We start from the raw sequence: 26,063 nt of genomic DNA, 5'->3' as shown, positions 1-26,063 counted from the left end.
ATAGATTTTTTTTTTTTATTTTTTTTGTTGCCTGGATGAATTAACTTGACACCAATTTGAGATTTACGATGTGCAAGGATAATATTGCAATTCCCTGTCTTGACCTGATAAGAGCCACAAAGGGCAAATTAAAAGTCTATATAAGAAACCCACGGATAGAAATACCCTCTTGCACAACAGCTTTCACCCCAAACCCTAAGGGAAAACATACCAGACAATTTCTGCAAATCTATATAGATGGTACCACATTGCAAGCCTTCAATGTGGCACATACCCCAAGTACATGGTTATACAAGCAAAGAAGAGAGCTAAAAACCAAAACCTAGCCTGCTAGACAAATCCATTGTCAACCCAATAACAAAATGGTCTGCGTCACTACTTTTTGCAAACAAAACAATGCCCTCAAGTTTATTAAACACTGGCATGTGCTACAATTGGAAAATCCTACATTGAAACAACCACTATTTGCATTCAATAGGGGCCGGAACATAAAACATGTGGTCAAAGCAGAAAGATTGGTGAGGAATCCTGGCACTGACTTAAGAACCTATTTTGGTTTACCCAAAATTAGACATTATGCATGCAGCAATTGTTCTGTCTGCCAATTTACAGAACAGAAAACCGCATTTTTGGTCAAAGGAAAAGAATGGAAGTTCAAATGCCACAACACCTGTAAAATCACAGATGTTATATGCATTAGTCAATGCATATGTAAGACAGTATGTGGGGGGAAAAACTCAAGACCAGTCAGAATGAGGATTGTGGGACACCGGTCCAAGATTAGGACTAATACTCTTAACAGCCCCATTAGTGGAGCACTATTTACAACTGGGCATAATCGGGACAATCTATTGTGGGAGGTAATTGAGAAGATTCAAACAGGTGACACACATGATGGAGGTGCAGTTAGCTAGAAAGGAGCAATGCTGGCTTTACACTCGCCAGCCATCAGCATGACCTCAATGAAAGGGATGAGTGGCATCCTGTAGGTTGCATTTAGGAATAAAGGAATGGAATCTGCCTGGCATAAACCCCCACTAGTAATAACAAGGCACTGTTCATCACAGCAGCCGCTTCCTACAAAACAGCCATTCTCAACACCAGAAAAGTAATATTCAACAACAAACTCCTTAACGCTAGATCTAGAACTAAAGAGCTTTTTAACGTCCTAAGGGAACTGGAATCTCCAGCTCTGCCCACAGAGGTCTGTACTAAGGACGCGGCTTGGTGTGCCAAAATACAAGCCCTAGCAGACCAGATAACCTCCCTCCAAACTAAAATAGAAGCCAAAAAGAACAGCCTCTCGAACACCCCCACACCCAAGCACTCCCCTGTGCTTCAACTTCCTCACTGCCCGCAGTTCATGCTCTCCGGTCACCCCTAAGGAAGTGGAGGACATCAGAGGTCTAAAGCCCTCAGGATGTCTAGGAGACACATGCCCGGCTCCTATCATCAAGGAAGGTGCAAAAGAGTTGTCCCGGTTAGTCGCCACAGTGATTAACTCCTCCTTCAAGGCCAGCCTCGTCCCTAACAACCTCAGAGGTCTGGGTCATGCCCCTTCTAAAAAAAAAAAAAAAAAAACAACTTGGACCCTAAAATCCCAACAAACCAGGCCAATCACTACCGTCCCCTTCCTTCTGAAAATTCTGGACAGTTCCATATCTGCAAATCCAGAAACACTTGGAGGATAATAACTTACTCGGTCTCCGACAATCCGGATTCCAGCCTAGACATGGCAGAGACCGCCCTTCTGGATCTGAAAATACAGATTGAAGAGGCGGAAGACAAAGGCAAACTGGCCATGCTCCTATTGCTAGATCTGTCAGCCGCTTTTGATCTGGTAGACCACCAGATCCTTACCGAACACCTAGCCACAGCAGCAGCCTTCTCTACCAATGCATCAAATTCGATGAAGTCCTTCTTATCCAACCGCACTACCAGTGTCTTCTCACCCGCTGCCTCAGCAGACCCGATTCCAATCTACTGTGGGGTTCCCCAAGGCTTGTGTGTCTCGCCAACGCTATACAACATATTCACAAAGCTCCTATTTGACCGCCTCGACAACATGGGTGTCATCTACACGAATTATGCGGTCCTCATCACGCTATCTGGCTGCTATGAAGCAGACTCTAAACTAATCAACCACATCTACTTGAAATTCAGGCATGGATGGCCGACCACAGCCTTTGCCTCAATGATGAAAAAACCGAGCTCCTGATTGTCGGCACGCAGGCTCGCCTGAACAAGCTTGACCAGCGGTATGTCCTTCAATATTGACGGGAACCAGATCAAAGTCGCAAAGGAGATAAAAACATTAGGAGTATATTTCCACTCCACCCTGTCCCTAAAGAAACATGTGAGTTCTATTGCATCTTCTACAGCCTACACCAACAAGCTTATCAATGCTTGCAAACCTTACCTATCACCCACAAGCTGCATGACACTTGCTAGAGCTTTAGCGCTCTCCGAAATAGACTATTGCTACACACTATTCCTAGGCTCCTCTGTACAGATAGACTTCAAGCCTTGCAGAACAACTCCTTAAGATCAGCACTAAACCTTCCCAGATCCAGCCCCATCTCCAATCTTCGGCAGCAAGCCAACTGGCTCCCAGTGCGCCATAGAATATCACTCAGAGCACTTTCAATTAACCACAATTGTCTATCTAACACTGCCCCCAAATATTTATCAGACAATTTCTCCAAATACCAACCAGACCGACCCTCCAGATTCAACCTAAAAACGGCAGGTGGAGCCAGCTTCCTAGTCCAAGCTGCTAAATCTTGGAACGCCCAACCCTCCTCCATTAGAATGGAACCCTCCTTCAGTGTGTTCAAAACCAGAGTACAATCCTGGCTCACCAACTCCAATATATAAGCCTCTGGCTACCTCTGGACCCGTATCATGCCTTCACTGTGACTTGTTATGCCCTATCGGTACTTATTGTTTCCCAGACCTATCTGTAACCCTGGTCGACCTACATATTGATGTACCTTTGCATATGTATGCTTGTTTATGCAATTTATTTATGCCTGTAAACATGTTAAGATCTCCAGCGCCAGTTACCTCAGGGTTAGGTGCATGATACAAATAATAAACAAATACAAAGATTGCATTTGACTTAGGCTTTTTCGAATGAACCAAGAATGTTGCGGGCGGTCAGGCGCGAATGTCAGTTTTTTGGAGACGAAGATAGTAGCAACACGAGTTTAAGCAGGTACGCGTTTAGGAATTGAGGGCACATGAAACAATTATAACTCGAAAGGAGCTGCCCCTTTACAAACTATTCCATTTACACTCTGCAATTTGTTTCTCCAAGAGGCAGACATTGGGCTCAATGAAGCTTTTTATCCCGTGAACGCAAGCAACAGGGCACAGCCATTAGAACGGAGAGATACCATGGGGATCCGTCTACTGGCCACATAAGAGCTGATCCCACTGGATATTGGGAGAATCAGACTGGAGACGTACGCACTGCACATTGTTGGAAGTGCTGTTCAATTCTCATCTCTTATATTTTCTGGTGTACATATATACATGTATATACATGGCTATTTGTATATATTTTTTCAGGCTGTTTTCTAACTGTTTGTAGGTTTCTCCATTTCAATTAAAAGGCCCGATATTTACCGGATACCCTTGGCATATTGAGTATGCAATACATTATTTTTCTATGGGCAATTAATCAGAATCCCTGGAACACATTAGTGAATGTATGTATTGAGCGGGATTACTTTTTGAAAATTAAGAAAAGGAAGCAAATCGTAACAAGTCCGGAGTATAACAATTCCAAAACCGTGGACATGGTTTTTGTTGAAACTAGAATAGGGACGGTCACTAAACGCCCTTACATGAGTCTCCTAGTAAACTGTGAATTCTTTTGCTATCATGTTTAAAGGATTGGTCCAAGATTATATTTGTTGGATTCAACACATTGCCTTTTGTTGTGCACTTTATAATTTAGCAGAGACACCTTGCGGTCCATGTATGCACTTTATTTATAATTATTTGGATTACTTTATGCATTGGTACTTTTTCTATAAATGTTGAGTTATATGAATGTTTGTGCTTGTTTGGATTTTGATTGTCACATTATTGGATAAATGCAGACTTGATGATTCAAATTATTTTCTGTTGTATTTTTTCAACCTTTGCACTCGCCTGTGTTTTTTTCTTTATTTAATTTTTTTTTCATTTATTGTTGGCACCTGTGCTAAAGGTTGTAAATGGGGCATACCCACCTTTTAGTTATGTAACCCGCGGTTAAACATGGCAGTTAGAATAGACGTATGACCACAAATGGGGCAGAATACCAGAGGAGTTCTACATTTTAAATTCTCTGTTTTCTCCCCCAATATTCCCTCCTATCAGACCTCCACTCCAGTCTACTTAAACATATGTTTGGGCAAACAAACCTCACATTCAAATGGATTGTGTCCTCCCTCCTATTCCTTATCTTGATATTTCCAATATCCAGCTTTGCTGCTTCGGAAATAAAATATTCAGCAGGGGGTGCTGTGCGTCGATGCCTGTCGACTCGATCTCTCTCTGAGGTCTCCGTCTGATTTCAACGTCACAAAAGGTATATGTAGCATACGCAGCGCCTCTTGGCTTCAAGTTCTGTTTTTCTTTGCTTCGGATACGGTACGCTTCATTCCTTGTGAGAAAGTCTTTGTGTCTTCAAGCATTCGATAGAATGGCTTCATCTTCGGCGACTTCCACTCCCAAATCTGGTTTCAAGAAATGTTGTGACTGCAGCTCGAAGATGTCTGTTTACGGACCCCCATAGAATTTGTTTATGGAGTCTGGGAATCTGCTCATCCATCATCGGAGTGCGACTGACTTCCTGTTAATTATGGCAAAAGCCCCGAGAGCGCAGAGAGCAGCTTGCGGCAGGTAGGACCCATAAATCCCATTCAACTGTCAAAACAAAAGAAACTTTGGACTGGTCGAGTTGTTTCTTTTTGCCGTAAGCGGAATAAGGGATCCCCATCACGTAGTGGTTCCCACCACTCGTCCTCTAGTAATGGAAAGAAACTGCACCATAGATCGCCATCTTCCTTGTCTACCAGTTCCTCACCAGTTCCTCTCGAACGGGTTGTATGCCCCACTAAATCTGCCCCACCAGCCCAATGGGAAGAGTTTAGACTAAAAATGTTAAAGGTGTTAGAGAACGCGGCCTTGCCCCCCTCGACTACACCCAAAAGTCGTGCTCTGGTCGAAGATCTCGCGCATAAAAGCCGTGCGTCTTCGGACTGGCTGGGAAAAACTCCTCAAGAGCAATTGAAGGATCCCTCGAGTCGAGGTAAAGCCTCTTTCTTCGAGGACTGAATAGTCAACGTCATCAGTGCCAAAAGACTCCATCGACGCCATCGGCACCAAGAAGTTATGAAAAACGATCTATGCTTCGAGAATCAAGCTCCTCAATGCCACATGTATGGAAGCTATTGATGCAACCATCAAAGCCGTCGACAGTCTCGATGATTTGGGCACCTTTGACCACAAATATGACTACATCTACTACAATGGAGAAAGCAGACTCCCCTTTACCAAGTGCTGAATATATCAAGTCTCTCCTCGATTTATGAGGATGCCAAGGAATCTTCAGAAGAGTCTAGGCCTTTTGTTCTCCTGTATGGTACGCCATCAGTTCCTGAGGCATTAATTTCGGAGGATTCCAGAATAAAGAATTCACAGGAATGCCTGCATGAAGGCAGTGGTTGCCATACCTCACCTGAGGTAGAATTCGGCAGGGCAGACCCTGGTGACCATGCAGAGGTTACTTACAATGTGAAGAGTAATGGAGTACAAGTGACTTTGTAATAGCATGGTCTTCTTTCTCGAGCCAGATGTTGAAATCTCCATTTCTGATGTTTGTTAATCTGCTTAGAATCACATGCTGTGCATAGACCGACATCCAGTGGTCACTGCAGAGTATTGCACTTCGTTTTCGTAGTCGAAAAGGGGACGTCGACAAGGCGTGTCTGTGTCACTATCCCTATAGTGACGTGCATTGTACCCACAATCCCTCACGCGTCGAGGTCCCTCAGATTGTTTTTTTCCGCCCAGATATTGGTCACCTTAACGCTGAGCTCCTCGAGAGAAATTGCAAAAACATTTACTCGACCCTTTGGTTGTTATTTAATATTATATATTACACTAGATCCCTCCTTCGACGTCGAAGCTGTTTCACCGTCGAGTAAGAACTTCGACGGCGGTGACTTAGGTGGAGGAGATCCTTCGGCGCTGCCGAACACGTGGCCTGGCCTCCCCTGCCTTATACAGTAGGGAGAGTGGGGTCGTGGGACATTTCTTCTATTTCTAAGAATGCCTTTCTCTCCACCCCACCTCCCCCCCCTTTCCTTCGGGGTTATCGCTTGTATCTTCGTATCTATATCCTCAGCTATGGAGAGGACTCTGTTTAGATTTTGCCCACGGTGTAAGGGCAAATTCACATGGAATGACGAGCACAAGCGGTGTAACCGTTGCTTACCCCTCGACCACAACGAAGAAGGCTGTGCGGCCTGTAAACTGCTTCGCCCGAAAACTTTAAAGGACCGCAGGGTCAAGAGGTGGGCAGCCTATGCTATGTCTAGAGCTGCCGCCGAGTGTGACGAGGATAGTGATAACCCAACCTCTGTTTCGGAAGTTGTAGCCCTCTCTAGGGAGCGTACCCGCTACTCTGCATCTGTCCCCGGCCCCGACAAGTTCGGCTCACGCCGTACTTATGGGGATGAACACCCCGGCGACACTGACTAACACAGAAGGCATAAACATAAACACACAACCCACAGCACTTCTTCGTCGAAGACGAAGAAAGCCATAGCGCCAACGGAGACACTGGACCCACTGGCGCCACCGCAGCCGCGACTAGCGACTGGGCTACCTACAGACAAGGGCGCCATCACCAAAACACCAGGCGATGCGCCTTGTAAGAGTGCTATCGTCGCCGAAAAAGACTCTGCATCGCCCAGCACGCCGCCAGACAAACCCACGACGGAGAAACTAATCGTTGAGTTTGGCGCGTATAGTTTCCACGGACGGCCAGAAACAGATGGCTAGTGATATGCCGAAAACCGCTCACAAGGCCAGGGAAACGCTGAGAATGCCGGAAGGGAGGCATGGACCTCTCCCACCGTCAAAAGAAGGCCCTACACTACGAGGAGGTTTCTCAGAAGGCGAAGGGACTTTATCCTCGACGTTATGGGACAGATCAATACGGCTACAGGAAGAACAGCCTCCTTTTTCACCTCCAGACCGTTCTGGGTTACCACATTGGACTCTTGAGAGATTCCAATCATGTATGGAGAAACTGGATAGATTTATGTCCACTCCTGAACATAAAACTCCCAAGAGAGGTACTTCATGAGGACCCCAGGGCTAAATATCCTAGACTATTTAACCCCCTTCAAGAGGAATCTAATACTTATGACCTCATTGAAGAAGACCCTCACTTCCAAGAGGACGAAGAATTCTTGGATAGTGAAGACCAACAGAACCTCGAAAGAGAAGGTTTTGAGGGAAACCTTGACATTAGTGGGGGGGCATCGAGGAAGAACCAGATGAAGGTGGCTCACAGCCTTGGCAGTCACCAACAGAGTCTACAGATCCTGAGATCCTAAACCTTCCCTCTCCTCAGACCCCACCGGTCAGGAATCCTTCACCAATAGATGACCAACCCACTTTCAACGCGCTACTACGGAAGGCAGCAGCACACTTTGAGATTGAAACTGGTGAAATTACTCCCGATACTGACTTTGTAGAAAGAATCATTAAAGAAAAACCTCACACTAGTCAAACCATTCCCCTCCTCGCCTCAGTTAAGAGACAAATCACCCCATCGCTGTCTACACCTGCACTGTTCAGAGGGGTCAATCCAAGAATTGAAAAACTGTTTACTCCCTCTCCTTCAGACCCATTTTACATTAGGGGTCACTCAATTCCAGACTCCTTGGTGGTAACTACCACAAGGAAAAGAGCAGGGGTTCCGCTATCAACCAGCGAATCACCCCCAGACAAAGAAGGAAAGAAACTCTACGCCCTGGGTAAAAGAATTACAGCGTTGGCAGCTTTTTCAACCAGAATTGCCAATAATAATACCCTACTGGCAAGTTATTCTGATGCCCTATGGGGAACATTACGGCAGGACTTCAAAGTCCCCGAGCCCTTAAGAACTTGCTTATTAACCACAGTAACAGAAGGAACTCTGGTTAACCAGAGCATCATTAAAAACACTTTTGATGCTGCAGAAACGGCTGGCCGTTCTTTAGTCCAGGGAATTCTTCTGAAGCGTCATGTCTGGCTCCGCAATTCCGGTGTTAAACCAGAAACCCAGGCGTCACTCATTAATAAACCAATAGAGGATTCTAACCTCTTTGGGAAAGCAGCGGATGACGCACTGGAGACTGTGAAGAAAGATTTCAACGCCCTAAAGACTTTAGAACAAATCTCAAGGCCTCCCAATAAGCGAGGATTCTGCAATGAACGCTTTTTTCGAGGCCAACGCCAACAACAGCAGTACACTGCAGCCAACTGGTCCTCTACTCGGGGAACCAGTGGCCAATACACTCAGAGGACAAGTCCGTGGCAAGGGTAGAGGTCGGGACACCACTCCCAGATGATCCCAGGCTACCAACCCCAAATGACCCGAAGGTTCAGGTCCCCTCCCATGCATCACCGGTCGGGGCCGGTTAACATCTTTCCTACCAGCATGGGAGGGAATAACATCATACCGCTGGGTATTGTCAACCATAGTCCGCGGTTCCTGCATAGAATTCAGTCGGGTCTCCCAAGTACAGACCCCCAAGGGGACGACGCTTATCACCGGAGCACCTCGCTATCCTTCTTCAAGAAGTGGAATAGCTGCTACTAAAAGGAGCCATAGAGGTCGTGCCTATCACAGGTAACGGAAGGTATTTTTCAGTGTACTTCCTTGTACCCAAAACGGACTTAACCATGCGCCCTGTACTAGATCTGCGCCCAGCGAACAAATTTGTCAAACCTCAAAAATTTCGCATGGTGACCCTACAAGAAGTAATCCCCCTACTTTCAGAGGGAGATTACATGACAACACTGGACATGAAAGATGTATACTTTCATATTTTAATGTTGCCAGCGCACAGAAAATACCTCAGGTTCATGATAAAGGGCAAACACTACCAGTTCAGAGTGCTACCCTGCGGCATAGCGTCAGCGCCAAGGGTATTCACAAAGGTACTGGCAGCGACCCACCTGCGCAGGTTGTCCATCCCAGTATACCCTTACCTCGACGATTGGCTCATAACACGGGATTCTTACGAGACATGCTTCTCAAATACCCAAAAGACTGTAGACCTTTTGTTCCAACTGGGCTTCTCCATGAACGAGAAGAGATCTAGCCTAGACCCCAGTCAGATCAAACAATTCCTAGGGGCTCTAATTCGAACAAAGGACGGCCTTGTCTTCCCCTCCGAGAGGGTCCAAAATATGCTGTTTCAGATCCCTCAATATGTGGCCGGTCGAGAGGTGACGGTACGCAAAGCAATGCGATTGCTAGGAATTATGGCGTCCTGTATATATTTGGTACCCCAAGCACGCCTGCACCCAATGCAAGCCAGTGGTGTCAGGCCAGCGTACAATGTGACGATCTAGTGGTGGTCTCGCAGGCCTTGGTTCTCTCGCTACGGTGGTGGTCAAAGCAAAACCTGGTAATAAGGAAACCATTCTCCATCCCCGCAGTGGAAGCCACTCTAACCACAGACGCATCCCTCACAGGATGGGGGGCTCACCTACCGGGTGTAGCGTCCAACCACATAGAATTGCTGGAACTACTAGCAGTCTTCAAGGCACTGAAGGCTTTCCAGGCACACCTGCAAGGGAAGACGGTGATGGTCCTCACAGACAGCACCACATCCATGTACTACCTCAACAAGCAAGGGGGCACGCACTCTCCAGGGCTGTCCAAGCTGTCCCAGAACATCTGGAAGTGGGCTCTCAAACACAGCATGTTCCTGTTGTAACATGTACCAGGGGAACTCAATTTGCTAGCAGACGAACTCGGCAGAGACTTCCATCTGCCCGCAGAGTACGAATGGTGGTTAAGAGAAGACATTGTCTTTGTTTTCACACAATGGGGGTTCCCAGAAATAGATCTGTTCGCAACTCTGGAGAACTCCCAATGCCAAGATTATGCCTCCAGGTACCCCCTGAGCCGATCCAAGGGAACAGTCTCTGGATAACATGGTCAGGGAAATTTGTTTACGCTTTTCCCCCCTGACTCCCTTTCTCAACAAAATGGTGCACAAGATGCACCAGGAACCAGTCACCATGATACTAGTGGGCCCGACAGCCATGGTTCGCTCACCTGATGGAGATGTCTCGGTCTCCACCGGTGAAACTACCCTGCCCATACAACATGCTGTCACAGGACAGGGGCAAGACGATACACCCATGCCCGTAGACCATGAACTTAGCAGCCTGGCTCCTGAGGTCATAGAATTTGGACACTTACAGCTGCCACAAAGATGCAAGGACATTCTTAAGGAGGCTAGAAAACCTAACACTCGTTACTGCTATTCTAGCAAATGGAAGAGATTCGTCATCTGGTGTAGAAATAAGAGCATCAACCCCGTTGACTGCTCTCCCACACATTTTTCTTTACCTGACTCACTTATTAGACTCAGGATTGGTCTTTAATTCTGTTAAAGTTCATCTAGCTGCACTTTCCGCATACACCACTTCTCAACTCAGTGTCATGGTGGAAAGTCCCAGTTATAAAAGCCTTCATGGAGAGAGTAAAGGGAATACACCCTCTTATAGCCAACCCAGCTCCCGGATGGGTCCTAAACCTGGTACTTACCAGGTTTATGGGCTCACCCTTTGAACCCATGCACAAAGCATCCCTTAAGGACCTCACGCTTAAGACTGCTTTCTTAATAGCTATCGCCTCCATTCGGAGAGTGAGTGAACTACAAGCGCTCTCTATAGTAGACCCCTTTGTAACAGTTCACAAAGATAAGTTGGTTCTACGCACACATCCTAGGTTTGCACCAAAATGTATTTCAAAATTCTATGTCAACCAGTCAATAGAACTACCAACTTTCTTTCAAAACCCTTCAAATTTAGGAGAAAGGAGCCTGCATACACTAGATGTACGCAGAGCCGTCATGTTTTATATGGAAAGAACTAGACCTCTGAGAAAGACTAATCAGTTCTTTGTCTCAGTGGCAGCAGGAAGAGATGGAGATGCAGTTTCAAAATCCACTATATCTAGATGGATTGTCCAATGCATCACTCTGTTTCACTCTTGCTAAGAGAACTACCCTTCAAGACGCGAGCACATTCTACTCGTGGCACTGGGGCTTCCATAGCATTCATTGCAAATGTCCCTCGAGTCCATTTGCAAAGCGGCAACTTGGAGTTCTGTAAACACCTTTACAAAACACTACTGTCTAGATGCCCACTCTAGATCTGATGCCCAGGTGGGACAAGCGGTATTAAGACATCTTTTTTCTACTGTCCTTCTCACAACCCACCCCCAACTCCGGGTACTGCTCGCTAGTCTATGCACAGCATGTGATTCTAAGCAGATTAAAAACATCAAAAGAAAATGCATTACTTTCCGTAAAAGCATTTCTGATGGTTGTATCTACTTAGATTCACGTGTGCCCACCCTTGCTTCCCGCTCGGATGGAAGGAACATAGACATCCTTTATCTATCTCTCTCTTTTCTGTATTCGCGTCTAATAGGCTCCCTCAGGGCAGACAAAATACAGAGGGACCTCGACGCGTGAGGGATTGTGGGTACAATGCACGTCACTATAGGGATAGTGTTACAGACATGCCTTGCCTACGTCCCCTTTTTGACTACGAAAACAAAATGCAATACTCCGCAGTGACCACTGGATGTTGGACTATGCACAGCATGTGAATCTAAGCAGATACAGCCATCAGAAATGCTTTTACGGTAAGTAATGCATTGTCAAATAGGTAGTTGTTGGCTATCTAAAGACAGGATGGTGGCAGCGAGTTAGTCAGCAAAGTGGGGGCTGTAGGAGGGAGGTATATGAAGAGGAAGCTAAGTATACCTGTGGAAGGGATGGAGCAGTCCCGGAGTGAGTGATTTGCACTCTGCGATGGTGTGACTGGAGGGTGTTGAGGCTACGAAGGAGCCTGTATGCACCAGTGCTATGCCAGTTCCTCTCGTATGACGATTAGCAATGATGGTCTTGAACACTGATGGGATACTCTGTGGATACCCGAGACTGATCGTCTGGGAGCCAAGTTTCTGTGATGAAGAGTAAGTGTATCTGATCTTCGGGGAGATGGTTAGTAATGTCTGAGGAGGGCTAGGAAATGGAGTGCATTGATCAGGGGGTCATTTTGTGCCAGTCATTTCTGGGTTGATCTATTAGGTTTTTCAAGGTTGCTCTCATTTAGTTTCCCAAGGCTCCAAGATCAGACGTTTAGATTCAAAGAAGCTTAGCAGGATCTTCTTTGGGCCGCCACATTTTAGTTCCTGCTGCGATTGTGGTGCATGGTGTCTAGTGATGCATGGAGTAACTAGTATTGTTTATTGCTGGTCCCGTCTTAAGTTTGGTTTGGCTTGCTGTCAGGGTGAATGCAGCATGGATGTTAGGCCATTGGCGAGTCTGGTCTACCTGATCAATGTTGGGTCCTAATGTGGTTTAGCTGGATGCTTCAGGAGTATCTGGAGATGAAAGCAGTCAGTGGTGAGTATTCTTGGTGATACTTTGGTGACTATGGTAGGTGGAGTATTTGCGGGATGGGTACATTTATGTGTAGTAAGTGGTCATAGGGTTAAGGGTTATTTGTGGGGGAAAAGACGATGGGAGAGATGACCGGATCATTTCCAGAGAATTTCCACAAGTGTAGGGGGAAGGGGGTGCAAGGGGCGCTGATCGTGGAGAAAAATCGGGGAGTGGTAAGAAAGAAAAGAATCGAGCAGGACTCTAGCGTGACTTGGTGGTGATAGTGAGGTAAAGGCCCCCATGACTACGGTAGGGGCCTTCAATGGGAGCGATTGAACTAGAAGATCAAGGTCCTGAAGGAAACGGTAAAGAGTGCCAGGGGGCAATAGATTGTAATGGTTGTGATGTGGGGGCGAGTGGAGTTTAATTCCAATATGCTTGAAGGACGAGATGGAAAAGATGAAGGGAGGGAGGGGATGGTTTTTCTTGATTATGCCCACTCGGCCTCCATTCTTAGAGTGCCGACGGGAGGGTGGGAAGGTGGAAGGATCTGTGAGTGCTGAAGAGTGGCTGTGTCATCATGAAGTGTAATCCACGTGCCTCTGTCATCCCAGTTAAATAAGGAAGGTAAGAAGCTGAGTGAGTTTTGCTATTCCAGGCATGTGAATCGACAGTAAAAATGCTGCAGATAAGTTAACGTTACTGTAGTTTTCCTTTGTTGGTATCTTTCACACTTATGTGCCTGCTTACTCTTTTGTGTATTTTCATGGAGACTGCTGTGTTGCTTAACAGAGACCTAAATTGTTCTTTCAACGAAGCTGAGAGCATACCTCAGTGGCTGCAAAAGAAAACCACCTCTCAGCTGCATACTCTACTGTAATAAGTACTGTTTTTATTGCTTTAAGAATGCACAGTCTGCCCACCAGTATGTATTCGAAGTATGCGACTCAAACACTGGACACAACCTCTTTCTGTTCTTTGATATTTGTTAGTCAAGTTAATGCATCAAAACCCTACTACCTCGAGTCAGACGAGAGACTGCTGCAGCCCTACATGACTTGAGTTCACAGGGGGCAATGGTGCTTATGAAATGAAGAGCTTGCTTGAAATTAAAGTCTAAGATCAATCTACTTTGCCCTGTATTATTTGGGGGACTATGCTGCTGTGGTTAAGCGCATTCACGTGACATTTAGTTTTGACTGAGGAGATTGCTTCTTGTGCTTACCTTTCACTTTCATATCTCCATATCCATTTCAGCTGCTGCAAGAACTGTGCACAGTATTTAATGTGGATCTGCCATGCCGAGTACGATCCTCGCAGCTGGGAATCATCAGCAATAAGCAGACATCTGCTAGTAGTGTAGTAAAGCCACAGTCCAGCTCCTGCTCTTACATCTGCCAGCACTGCCTGGTGCATTTGGGAGATATTGGTAAGTAGTGTTTTGACTACTGGCAAATGAGCCATTGCCCATGTGCGGTTGGTAGAGATTTAGGGGTTTGAAGTGGTGGGTTGGACTGTACAAGGAATTGTACAGGTTTAGGAGGTCTTAGTTTACTTTAAAGGCATGTTGGTGTGAAATATTTCTGGTGCTAAGCAATTGAGTTAATCTCGGAGTACCTTTTTATTGGTTGTAATTGGTTTTCGGACGATTTTCTGTTTAGAATCACATGCAATGCATATTCCACCTTCTAGTGGTTGGTCCAGAGCATTAAAGATTTGTTCTATGCTGAGACTGTTCAAGATGTGCCCTGGCCCCCCTGCTTGAAGACATCAGCAGCCACAGCAGGTCCCACAGAGAGGAGTCCCAGAGGAGGAAGTTGGAATATCAGTAGCAAAGATCATCTTGATTAGGGGGGCACAGGCCCCAATTCTTTTGGTAGCGAAGACCCAGCTCCAGGAAGTGTACTTTTTGTGTAGTAGTGCAGCAGCTGCAGGAGGACTGGTTTTAGGCCCAAGTTGACTTGCAGAGTCCAAAGTTGCAACTTGGGACAGTGACCGATGCACAGGAGATACTGAAGGCTTCTGGCAGCAGGCTTCTCGTGCAGTGGTCTGACCTAGTTGATCTCACCAGCCCAAGGGTCGAAACAACATGGGTTTTCTGTGCATCATTGCAGAGAGATGAAGCTTCATTGGGACTTTGCTGCAGAAGCCTACCATTCTTTTCCCCCAGCTGTCTTTCGCTCTACAGCGCAGTACTCTTCTTCAGGCCTTGGCTCCAGTGGACAATCTGGTGAACAGCTGAAGGTCTCCTTTTATCCAAAATATGGGCAGGGGCATATCTCCACTGCCAACAGCCCATGCTGGTCACATCTTAAGTGACAATGTTACAAAAGGAAAATGGGACACAGTCCTACTGCAGCACTTCACTGTAAAGGTGATGTGTGCTACACTAAAACAAGAAAGGAATTTTGCAAAGGTCCCCCTGCACTGGTAACGAGAAGGGCTAACAAGTGTTCCCAAAAGAGATGGGTTGAGCAATGGGAAGTAAAGCAAAACGACTTTAGTTACCGCCAAATGTCAGGATTGGGTTCAAGATCTAGCAAAAAGCTGGTGGGTTCTATTGAAGTCAATGGAAAAGCTACAACAGAGAAATTGTTCCCAATAGGCATCAAATCCAGGAGCTAAGTGGCTGCTATGTAAGCATACAGAAGTATAACAATTTACTACTTGCTAGGTTTTAACACTGAAGGTAAAACTCAAGGAAAAAATACATTACTAAACACACTTCAATATAAATACAGAAACGCACACAGTTAGTAATCTTAATGTGAGATTACCTACAGTTAACACTACACAGTAAGCGAAGTTCAATAAAGCAATTGAGAAAACTGTAGCCAATTTATTGAACAAGAACAGCGAATCATGCCATGTAGCAAACCAAGACATTCCTTCTCATTTGTGTTTGAAAGTCTCAAAAATCCCTTGCGCAAGCTTTGGCAAAACCAACAGATTGGTTAGAAATGTATTTCAAAAGCACTTTTAGGACTAACCGTTAAAGTAACACATTTAGGGGGACACTGAATCCAACCATGCTAGGGTTGACTGGTGGGGTTCATAGGCCAAATGCCACTGGGCAGCCGGGGAAGAGACATGTTTAGGAAGTGGACTTTGCACCTATGCCATTTCTGACGTGAAGGGGTTTACCAAGTGTGTTAAATCCACATTCCCCGTACTCTGATTTTTCAATAAGACCACCCCAATGGTACTGGCAACACTTGTTAATGGTTCATGTTAAGACAGTGTTTTTTACCACCCTCTGAGGATGCTACAACCACTAACCCTACAGGGAAGGCTAACGCACCTGGTGAAAAAGGGAAGCCAAACCTTTCAAGATAGGTAAGGTGGACAAGGCATGTATCTCAGATAGCATTAGTAGGATGGCACACTGGTAAAATTAGTCCACACCAATCTCTAGGAAACACACCACACTTGTGCCGAAATATATACTTTAAAGTCCCACATATAAAAGTACCAGTTCAAATACCTACTTGGGTAATCATACACTGTTATTAAAAAGATGGCATATTATAAAAACGGAAATGTCAATACAAGTACCCTCCTAACCTCACTGTAAATATGTGGTCCCTCTACTAGAGGCAAGCACCCAAAATAAAATAATGGGGCGAGGTGGTAACCAGGGACCCATAAACCCTAGCGAGCAGGTAAGTCCCATATAGGTGGCATAGTTATGTATAGTGTCCTAAAGACGCAACCCAACCCTACTAGGTGTAAGGCCCTATAACCGATGGTTGGCACCGAACACATATGGTAGGGTATGGGAAAAATCCCTAAGGCCTATAACACTATGCTAGATTAATTTAAGAACCGTTAGGACATAGTATTGCAATGAATTCTATGGCACATATAATAGCTTTATAAGCACAGAGCGGATGGATCAATTATATTTCATGGCCAAAGGTTTCCAAAAATGACACAGATGTACGTGATGCATACATTTGAAGGGGCGAAAGTTAGTATCATAAGGATTAGTTGATTTGATTCACTATATTAGAAATACATTAGATGACTTTCAAAATAAATATAAAATCACTCGCTGGTAAATACTAGAAAATAGAAACATGGCCTTCGGAGCTCACTGGACACCACCTTGTCCGAGCAAAAATGTCCAGGGGTACCCAAGTACCCCAAAGTCAACTTTAGGTGAATTACAATGTAGGCTCACAGTTCCATTGGAATGAATGGTAGAGGGGTAAGGGCCATCTGCCTTAGTCAAGGTACGCCTTTTTGATCCACAGGTGCACATTCCGAGATGGGCAACCTCATTGAAGGCCAGAGTTAGACTGCATTAGGTGTTTCAGGGGTGGAAGGAGGGGGCCTCAGGACCCAGAAGATGTTGCAGCAGAACATGACAACCAATAGAATTTTTGGGAAAGACTCTCCTCCAAGGAATTTCTACCCTGGACCAGAGGATCACCTTGGGGGGCGGGGGGTGGGGGGGATCTTGAATAATTGACCACTCCAGGACACAGAGGTGGGCCTTGTCAGAGGTTTCAGCAAAAAGGCTCCAGCATCAGGAAAGAGCCTGTTGAACTACTTTTTCCACATGTATGGTTTTCAGGTTCTGGGGTTTTGCACCGTGGGCAAACAGATATGCCAGTTAAACAGAAAAGGAACAAAGGCTCTTCCCAGGACCATAACCCTCAGGCCTACATTGGCATAAGAACCCGCAAAAATGGTTTTCAACAGCTTGATGAACAAAAGGTGAAGGCAGCACAGCAGCATATGGGCACAACAGCTGAAGGCATCCTCGGACATCCCAAGCTCACGATCTGGCGGAGTGAAGAAGTCTGAGCACCCCTATGGACACCAGCAGTGAAAAAAAGCCAAGCGATGATCTTGACTAGAGGCTTTTGTAAACTGTTCCAGGGAGGATGGCTTGACCCAGCAGATGTGTGGAGTCACAAGGAGTCCTGGACTGGACCGCCAGTGGATTAAAAATCCAAACGGGAATATACCCATGCCGCTGCACTTAGCAAGTTTAACCAAGTGCAGGCTTTAAAATGGCAAACTGTGAGTTGCCTGGGAAAACTCCTTCAGCAGGTCAACTGACATGGCACTGCCAAGTCACAAGAACAAGAAAGCAAGAGTGAAGCAGGGGCAGGACAAAGCCTAAACACCATGCACAAAGGCAGCCAGCCAATCACTAAAAGGGTCTGCTAAGCAAAGGGTCAGATGACCAACCATATTGATGGCCAGTAGGACTGCCACTTGGCCTTAGCCCCCACCACAGGAAGTGAGAGGGTGAATCCAGGGACATAAACGGGACTAAACTAGTTGGAACTAATATGGAGGCTTACATTATGGGCATAAAAAAAAACCTTACATGTTCAGACAGGCGACTTTTAAACCTATGCCACGATCACACAGAACAAAGGAAGCTCTGAAACACAAAATGACAGAGCCAGATTTAAGAAACCCATTGGTACCCCAATGGCTACCAGAAAGGAATATTGGGCTACCATTGTGATAAAATGGAAACTAAAATATAGCTGCCACCAACTTTCCCCCCAAATACCGCTGTATGATAAAATCGTCCTAGGGCAAAGATGGAGAGTCTGAGATGCACTCTGGTGCTGGGCAGCTTAAGGGTGACCCAATGGCATATACCTGAAGTATGGTATAATGATACTTGGTGGCAAGGGGACTTCAGGAAATGTCTCTGGTCACTGTTACAGATGGCCCCAAGAACACACCAACTCTCGGACAGTTTAATGATTTTAATATTTTGCAGTAGTCCTATTGGCCGTTCCTCTCTAACCTAGGGACAGTCCCAACCTGTTGAGATGGATTTTCAGTATCCACTATGTGGAAAGGAGTAAAAACACTCTACACCGATTCATATAATAAGGCTTTACTCCTTTTTAAAAAGTCCTTCCCTGGCTAAGAGAAAAGGGGGCCTAGAGCCCATAATCGCAGGTACCAAAAACACATCTCTTCTGAAGGCTAGGAGTCTTTTTAGGGGTCTGAACAGCAGTTGGCAAAGCCAACATGCAGTTTTAGTTTTGTAAAGCAATAGACTAAAGGAAAGTTCTTAGCAGACCATCTCTCAATCCAACCACCTTGGAGAAAGCCCAGTGGATAGTCCATGACCAGAATTCCACGGAGCACAGTCTGGAAAAGGAGGGGCAGGGTGAGGAGTTTGTTCTTTTACAATCTATGGAGGGGACGGGGAGATGGGAACATTTGTGTGCGCACTCCTATTCACTCAGGGACCACTTCGACATTTCTTGAAATTGATGGGCAGTGATACTGGGCACCTCGCATAGCAAGAAACAGAAGACTTGCAAGCAGCCCTTCTCAAACATCTGGAATTCAGCACTGGTAGAGGCTCAATGCCGCTACTTTCCTCCAGTTCCTTAACACTAAAAACCTGACCCTTTCAACAATACCTGCTGGATCAATAATCCCTCTCTCCCTCCACCAACAATACTGTGTTACTGTCTAAAATACCAAACACAATTATGGCACAATCTTATTCCAAAGCACTCTGCTGCTCTTGACCTAGGTTTGTGCTATAAGCAATAAAAAAATACTGCCTTGTTTCTGTAGAACATCTAGAGGTCTCTGGAGCAGGGGTCACTTTCGGAGTCCTAGTTTAGGTCCGGCTAGTCAGTGGTTGTGTGTTCTGTGAAGACTGTTCCTGGTACTGGACATAAGGAAGACCCTGGCACGATGAAGGGACCACCACGCTGTGGACCACCTTAGAAGACCCACAGGACAGGATGCAGGCAGATGGCTAAGATGGCCACTTGAGCAAAATGGCAGGTGACGATTGGTTATGGAACAAAGAAGCTGGTCCTGCAAGGACCCGCCTTGTGCTGGAGCCCCACAACTACAGTTGGAGAACACTTCACAAGTTGAGGTTCTACGGAGTCCCAAGTCTCAACTCTTCGGGGGGGGCGACCTATGCAGCGAGTTAGCCCACGAGAAAGCTGGTCGGTGCACAGGGTGGACCACCATGCTAGTTTGCTGTAATGACGTGTTTTGGCTCTTCAGCAAGATACTCCTTTTTATCATGGGAACTAAGACCCCCTATCACCTTCTGAATGTCTGCAAGAGTCGTTTTATCCGGGATTGGAGCTGTAGTGTCCCCCCCTCCCCCCAAGGTCACCAGTGATGAGGATCTACAGCATTCAAACTAGCATGGCTGTGCAAGCATTAACAGCCTCTGGCCACCACATCTGCCCAGCAACAGACAGTTTGGTATAGATGTGAACATGGATACAGTCCCGCCCTCACATCTGGCTACAAGAACACCCTGTCGCTTTGCCCAGTAAAGCTGGAGCTTTCTCTGGGAAAGCGCATACCATATATGACTATTCAAGGCCCTGAGAGGGCAGGAAGGTGGCCAAAATAGTAGGCCACCGGATAGGGGAAATTCTGGTGGCATGGCCATTTTCGAGTATGATACTCTAAAGGTTATTAAGCTGTGAAATGCAAAAGTGTAGAAGACAAGAGATACGGTAGAAAAATATCTGCTTCCACAAGCTATCTTGGGTACGTCATGCCGATAAACACATATAAGAATATCAAAGTTATGGAGACACAAAGTATCGCCACTGTACCTCAATTAAGGTGAAGAGTGGATTGTAGAGTAAACTCATAACTTCCACCAGGATCGATTTCATATTGATCAACAAACGGACCTTGAACTTGGTGAAACTGGAATTGACAGACATTAAGGCCAGCGACCATGCATTGCTGAGTTGCAAACTCCGCGACATACCTGCAGACCCAAAAACACATGAGGGTGAGTGTGTCTCAGTCCAAGGGGAAACCGTGTACACTGGTCCCGAAAGACCACACTTAGATATATAACACACTCTTAAGGTACAACTTGCAGAACGGAGATGGGGAGAGAGCTCAAGACATTATCACTGAAATATATGCCCGGGTGGAAGCTGAGGCTGTGGCATCCAAGAAAGGGTTGCATAAAAAAATATGTAGACCTGGCAGTATTTTGATCCTGCTATAGCCAATAAAAAGAAAATAATTCTGTCATCAAAAAGCTGGAGGAAAAGTTCAGAGTCCGCTGTACGGCCCTAAAGGAGCGGTTAAAAAAAACACAAGGAACAATTCATGGCTCAGCAACCACAGAGAATCCATTGAGGACGGAGGGTGGAAGATAAACTAATAAGAACGAATGATTCAAAGAAATTCTGGCATTGAATAGGGAAAGGCCAGCCAACCATAGAGGCGCAAAAAAAAACTAACTGAAGCCAGCTGGATAGAGTTCATCAAAGGTTCCTTTGATGGCCCAGAAGGACTAGATCTGATACCCTCGAAACAACAAAACTCAAAAGTAAGTGAGTTGGTGAAAACAGACCTAGTGGCAAGAATCAAGAAATTAAAATCCTCAAGTGCCACGTGTCCCGACGGTTTAAACAACATGATCCTGAAAAGTGACCCGGAGCTATGGGCTAGTGTCTTAAGACAACTGACACAGATCTGTCAATCTGGGGAGATCCCGGACTCGTGAAAAGAGGCCATCCTGATTCCAGTGTTTTAAAAAGGTGACGGGGAAAGGCCCAAAAATTACCGCCTTTTAGCCATGCTAAACTGCAGTAGCAAGGTATTCGCTAACATTCTTCTAGAACTACTTATGGCATGGTCAACAGAAAAGGGAATTTAACATACCATTTAAGCTGGGTTCAGAAAGGGTTGTTCAACAACTCATCCCATCTGGACCCTGTTAACCCTGATATCCGACCTGGACGCGAAACCTGGGATGGCACTGTATGCATGCTTTGTGGATTACACGACCACATTTGACAGCGTAGACTGGGCCAAACTACGGTCCATGCTTGAAGAGTGGGAGATGGAGCCTTCCCTGCTATACTTTATAAAAGCCCTCTATGGGGATACGACGGTGAGAATCCGGCTGTCCCAGGAAGGGGCCCTGTCGGAAAGTATCCCCACCCGGAGGGGGGCTGAAACAAGGATGTGCAGTGGCCCCTTTTGTTCAACTTATACCTTTCCATGTTGGCGAGAAGACTGGGGGCAGCCCATAACACCCCACCACAATATGGTAACAAGGGATTGACATGTATTGCATATGCGGGCATAGTGATTCTCAATAGAACCAAAGTCGGGCTACAAAACTCTGACGACATTATATTAGTTCTCACAAGAGTTGTCCCTCAAGCCCAATATCAGTAAAACTAAGATCATGATATTTGAGAACTCTATTGCCGTCAGGAATAATAGAAACTGGTGGCTGGGAGGAGAAAGAATTGATACCACCAGTAGCTACCGATACCTGGGAATCAACATTACAGCTAAATCCATGGCAACCTCGACCCTAGAGACTGTAACCAAAAAAGCCTGGTGGAAATGGTTAGCTCTAAAGAAAACCATTGATAGACAAGGTGGCAGGAATATAGAAGCTAAACCTAGCTTATAAAATCTCAATGTTCCCATCAATCATCTATGCTCTGGAAGTTTTTCCCCTGGAAATGGATTGTGCCTATTGAGAAGCTGGAAGGAAAGATCTTGCGCTCAATGTTGAGCCTCCCTGACGGCACACCCGTGCAGGCCATTAGACTGGAGCTGGACCTTGCATCCATAGGCATTCGCTGGTCACTGGCCTCATGTAACTTATGGGCTAAGATAAAGTTTGACTTAACTGGGCCAGACAAGCTATTGGCGCTTACCACCCAACATGCAAGGAGATCTGAATCCAGCAAATGGTTCCGCGAGCTTGAGGCCAGAAGTCCAAACTATCTACATAAAATTGGCCTAACACAAACACCAAAGACATAGACTACAATTTAGCCAAAATTCCTGAAAAGGCCAGGATCAACGACCTAGATTCCACATTGACCCACCTTGGCACCCAGAGAAAATTCAGAGAATATGCCAAACAGGCATTCAACGGAAGCAGCCCGTGCTTATATCTAACCATGAAGCGAGACCCAAGAATGAGTAGATTCATTCTTTCATTAAGATTACAAACTGTCAAGGTGGTGGAAAACATGGGTGCATGGAGGGGCATTCCTCGAGAACAAAGGAGGTGTAGACATCTTGAGACGACTACACCACCTAACCCAATGCGAACAACTGGAGGTAGAATACAAACTAGCGTATGCCAACCACTGCAATCCTAACCTGCTCCAGTTCTGGAGCAAGCTGTATGCCTCCAAGTCGTCGGTCTTAAACCACTCTGCATTCCACGTATGGGAGATCATTGCCAAAAAACTTGCCATAATAGAGGAAGAAAACGGTGATTTTAATATCGAGGCACCTGGGGAAAACCCGTGCTTTAAAATGTATTTTAAAATGTATTTTAATATGCATATTTTAATATGCATATTTTAATTTGTTTTGAAATGCAAAATGTGATAAAATTGAGATTTGATTTATATGCAAGTGTGAAAAAGATGCTAGTTATCTAATAACACACTATAAAGGGATTAAAAAAGAGTAAACCGAAATTGCACTATGGAGAACAGAGCTGTCCTGCACCGATGGCCATAGGGACTGATCATTGCCCCTAGATGGATGAGCTTTGCAAGGCAAATAAAGTAAAAAGGCTTCCCTTTGCTCCAAGTCTGGTACAGTGCAAAACATTGAGTGGTTATAGAAGGAAAGCAGCAAAAAGAAAATGTTTCCGAACACACCCTTAGCTGGGCATCACTCTATCCGAGAGAGGTACTATATTGGTAACCTCTACTTTCTAAAAATAAAAAAAAAAAATTGCATCTTCAGCCTTTTCTTCCTAAGCTTTCTCATTGAACATTCTACAGATTCTGATTGGATGGCTTCCCCCACAAGAATGACTTAAGTTGTGCCTTTCATATACTCTGCTATTCCCCCTTGCTGTTCCTTCCATACTCTGATGTGCCACTCCCTGAACCTATGCCACTTGCCCTCTTCCCCCTTCTACTCTCCTACTCAATCTCCTCTCCCTCCCTTAAGCTCTCTCAGCTGTTCCACCTATTACCTTTTTCTTCTCACCCTCCTTATACTTCACTCCATCCTTCAATCTTACTTATATCCACTTCCCTGCACCTACTACCCCTCTCGGCTGGACTACTTTAATCTCACCCCACCACCACTGTCTATGCCGCTGCTCCCCCGTCTGGGCTGCAATTCAAATAACATTCACAGTTTCTTGATAACCTCAATAACCTGGGCAAGTTCCCTTCCCCCAGGATTCAAAGTAATTGAACTCCAATGCTCAACAAAAAGAAACAAGGAAGTCCATGTACAAAAGATAGTCTCAGGTCAGTTTTTGATGTTTTAATGTCAAAGCAAAGGGCCTCATCAGAAGTTAGGCATTGCAGTAAAAATGCAGCGGTAATGGCATTACTGCCCTGCCCAATCACGAGTTTGACGGAAAGTTGGAGTATTCACCTCCAGCTTACCGCAGTGCATTTACGGCTGCAGTGGTTGCGCTTAAAATGCTCCATTGAGAAATGCACACCGCCACTGCCACTTGTGATTTGGTGGTATTACTGCCGGACTAAGTGGCAGTAATAGTAATTGCTTTGGGTGGTAATCCGGCAGATTTACCAAATTTGTGATGAGGCCCAAAGTCTTGTTAACGAAGTTCCAACAATAGGAAATCTGTTGTTCTTGGTGATGTATAGAATATCCACTTCATCAAAACAGCACCAATGGTATTACCAGCCATGCTGCTTTGCCGCCACTTCTAGTAATCCAAGAAGACTTGCCACAGTTGAAAATAAATGCAACTTTTATAATTGTTAGTGAAACCCAATTCTTGGTTAAGTTATGCCACTATTCACAATATATGAGTCACAGTTGGTTTGGCAGGTGACTTTACAGTACCTTTGATTCTACTTCAACAACTTCACTTCTACTAAAGTGTACCATGAGGACATTCTCTTTTGTCTCACAGAACTCCACTTCACTTGTACTACTGGTGATGTTTTTGCATCTACTGACACCTCAATATATCACCACAGCTTCAGTACTTAGTGAATTAAAAACTCTCCCTCTGAAGATCTCTCTTCAAAAGGGCCATCCTCTTTGCCTCTCATTTGTCTGCCACAATGACAACCCTAGGTTTGCCTTTATGACCCACTTCTCTCTGATGCTTAAGTCTTTGGCAATGTAGTGTGTCAACTTCAAAGAATATGTATGAGCAGCAAGTTTCCCTTCCCCAACTTTGTCTTCATCTTTCTGCCAACTGTTAGCCAAAACAATTACCCAGAAGCCTTGGTGCCACTCTCCTGGCTTCAAGTAATGCTTGCACACTTGTATTTTAGGTAAGGTTAAACTTGTATTGGGCTCAGTCTTGGATTGTTTTCTGGCTTTTAAAAAGGCCACTTTCATTCTTAATGGGGGAATACTCTTGGCTTGGGCACTGCTTGCTCTCTCCAACCGTAGATAGTGTTTAAACACTTTACTACTATTACAAGCATTTAATGTTTGCGTGAATAAAGATGTATAGGTCACACTTTCCTTGGAAAGTGAAATTGGGCACACGCACCATGTCATAAAGTTAACAATGTTTAAAGAAATTAACAATGGCTTTCTGCAGTGTTTGCGCTTCATGCAAGTTAAAGAGAAATTACTGATCACATGTGAGTGCTACTTTCTCATTGTCCCATTGTTAAAAGTTCAACGAACTGCAGCTCGCTTTTGCTTATACGCGAGTGAGGATTGAACTGGATACCGTTGTCGACAGTGCTCGCGCAAGGAATCCGAGCGCCAGGTTTAACTCACCGGCTTCTGTGATCCTTCTTCCGCAGGTTGCACAACTTCCACGGCTTCTGGCGCAACTTCTACTTCTCTCTTCACAAGGACACACACCCTTCCTCTCTGAAGGCGTCTCTGGTCCAGCCACTGAATTAAGGAACCCCTCTCGCTCCTGAGACCTGCCTTGGTCTCCAACACATTTCTGGCACAGCAATCTCTGCGATCAGGCTCGCGTGGGGAAAGGCAGCCTTCCTTCACACCTTCAGCTGTGCATCCTCTGCAACTTGCAGTTTAAGGGAACAGGACCCTCACTGAACAAGCAGTTTAAATCTGCTGCATGAATGTTCCGGCGTCCCTTTGGTTCTCCCACTTCCGCTTGGTTTGCCAATACGGTCTTCTTTCTGCCTCTGCTACTACAACACGCACCCCAGCCACATTTCCACCTCCCCCCTATTGCCTGCACCTGAGAGGGCCTTTAATGCTTCTCTGGTTCCTTCAGGTGTAGGCTGTTAGGCTTAATTTCCGGACTACTCTTACTGCATGCCTCTTCAGCCCTCTTCCTCGTCCCAGTACTCATGGGATTATGGGACTTGTAGTCCCCAACAACATTAGTTCTTTTAAGTAGCTGCTTGATTTTAAGGGTAGATTTACTTCATGTAAAGATGAACCATTAGAATTGGTTACAGA

General features: G+C 45.5%; 1 protein-coding gene across 6 annotated transcripts in view; it reads left to right on the top strand.

Moving 5' to 3' along the window:
* SMG7 (SMG7 nonsense mediated mRNA decay factor) overlaps positions 1-26,063 on the top strand; it is a 1,316,737-nt gene that overhangs the window by 251,058 nt on the left and 1,039,616 nt on the right. For all 6 annotated transcript variants that reach the window (XM_069641403.1, XM_069641402.1, XM_069641401.1 and 3 more), the window contains exon 5: positions 13,947-14,118. In XM_069641403.1, the coding sequence (XP_069497504.1) occupies positions 13,947-14,118 (172 nt within the window). The remainder of the gene's footprint in view (positions 1-13,946; positions 14,119-26,063) is intronic.

The sequence above is a fragment of the Ambystoma mexicanum genome, chromosome 1q (assembly GCF_040938575.1).
Source record: "Ambystoma mexicanum isolate Mex_15411 chromosome 1q, UKY_AmexF1_1, whole genome shotgun sequence".
Lineage (NCBI taxonomy): Eukaryota > Metazoa > Chordata > Amphibia > Caudata > Ambystomatidae > Ambystoma > Ambystoma mexicanum.
This window is presented reverse-complemented; position numbering and strand designations above follow the sequence as displayed.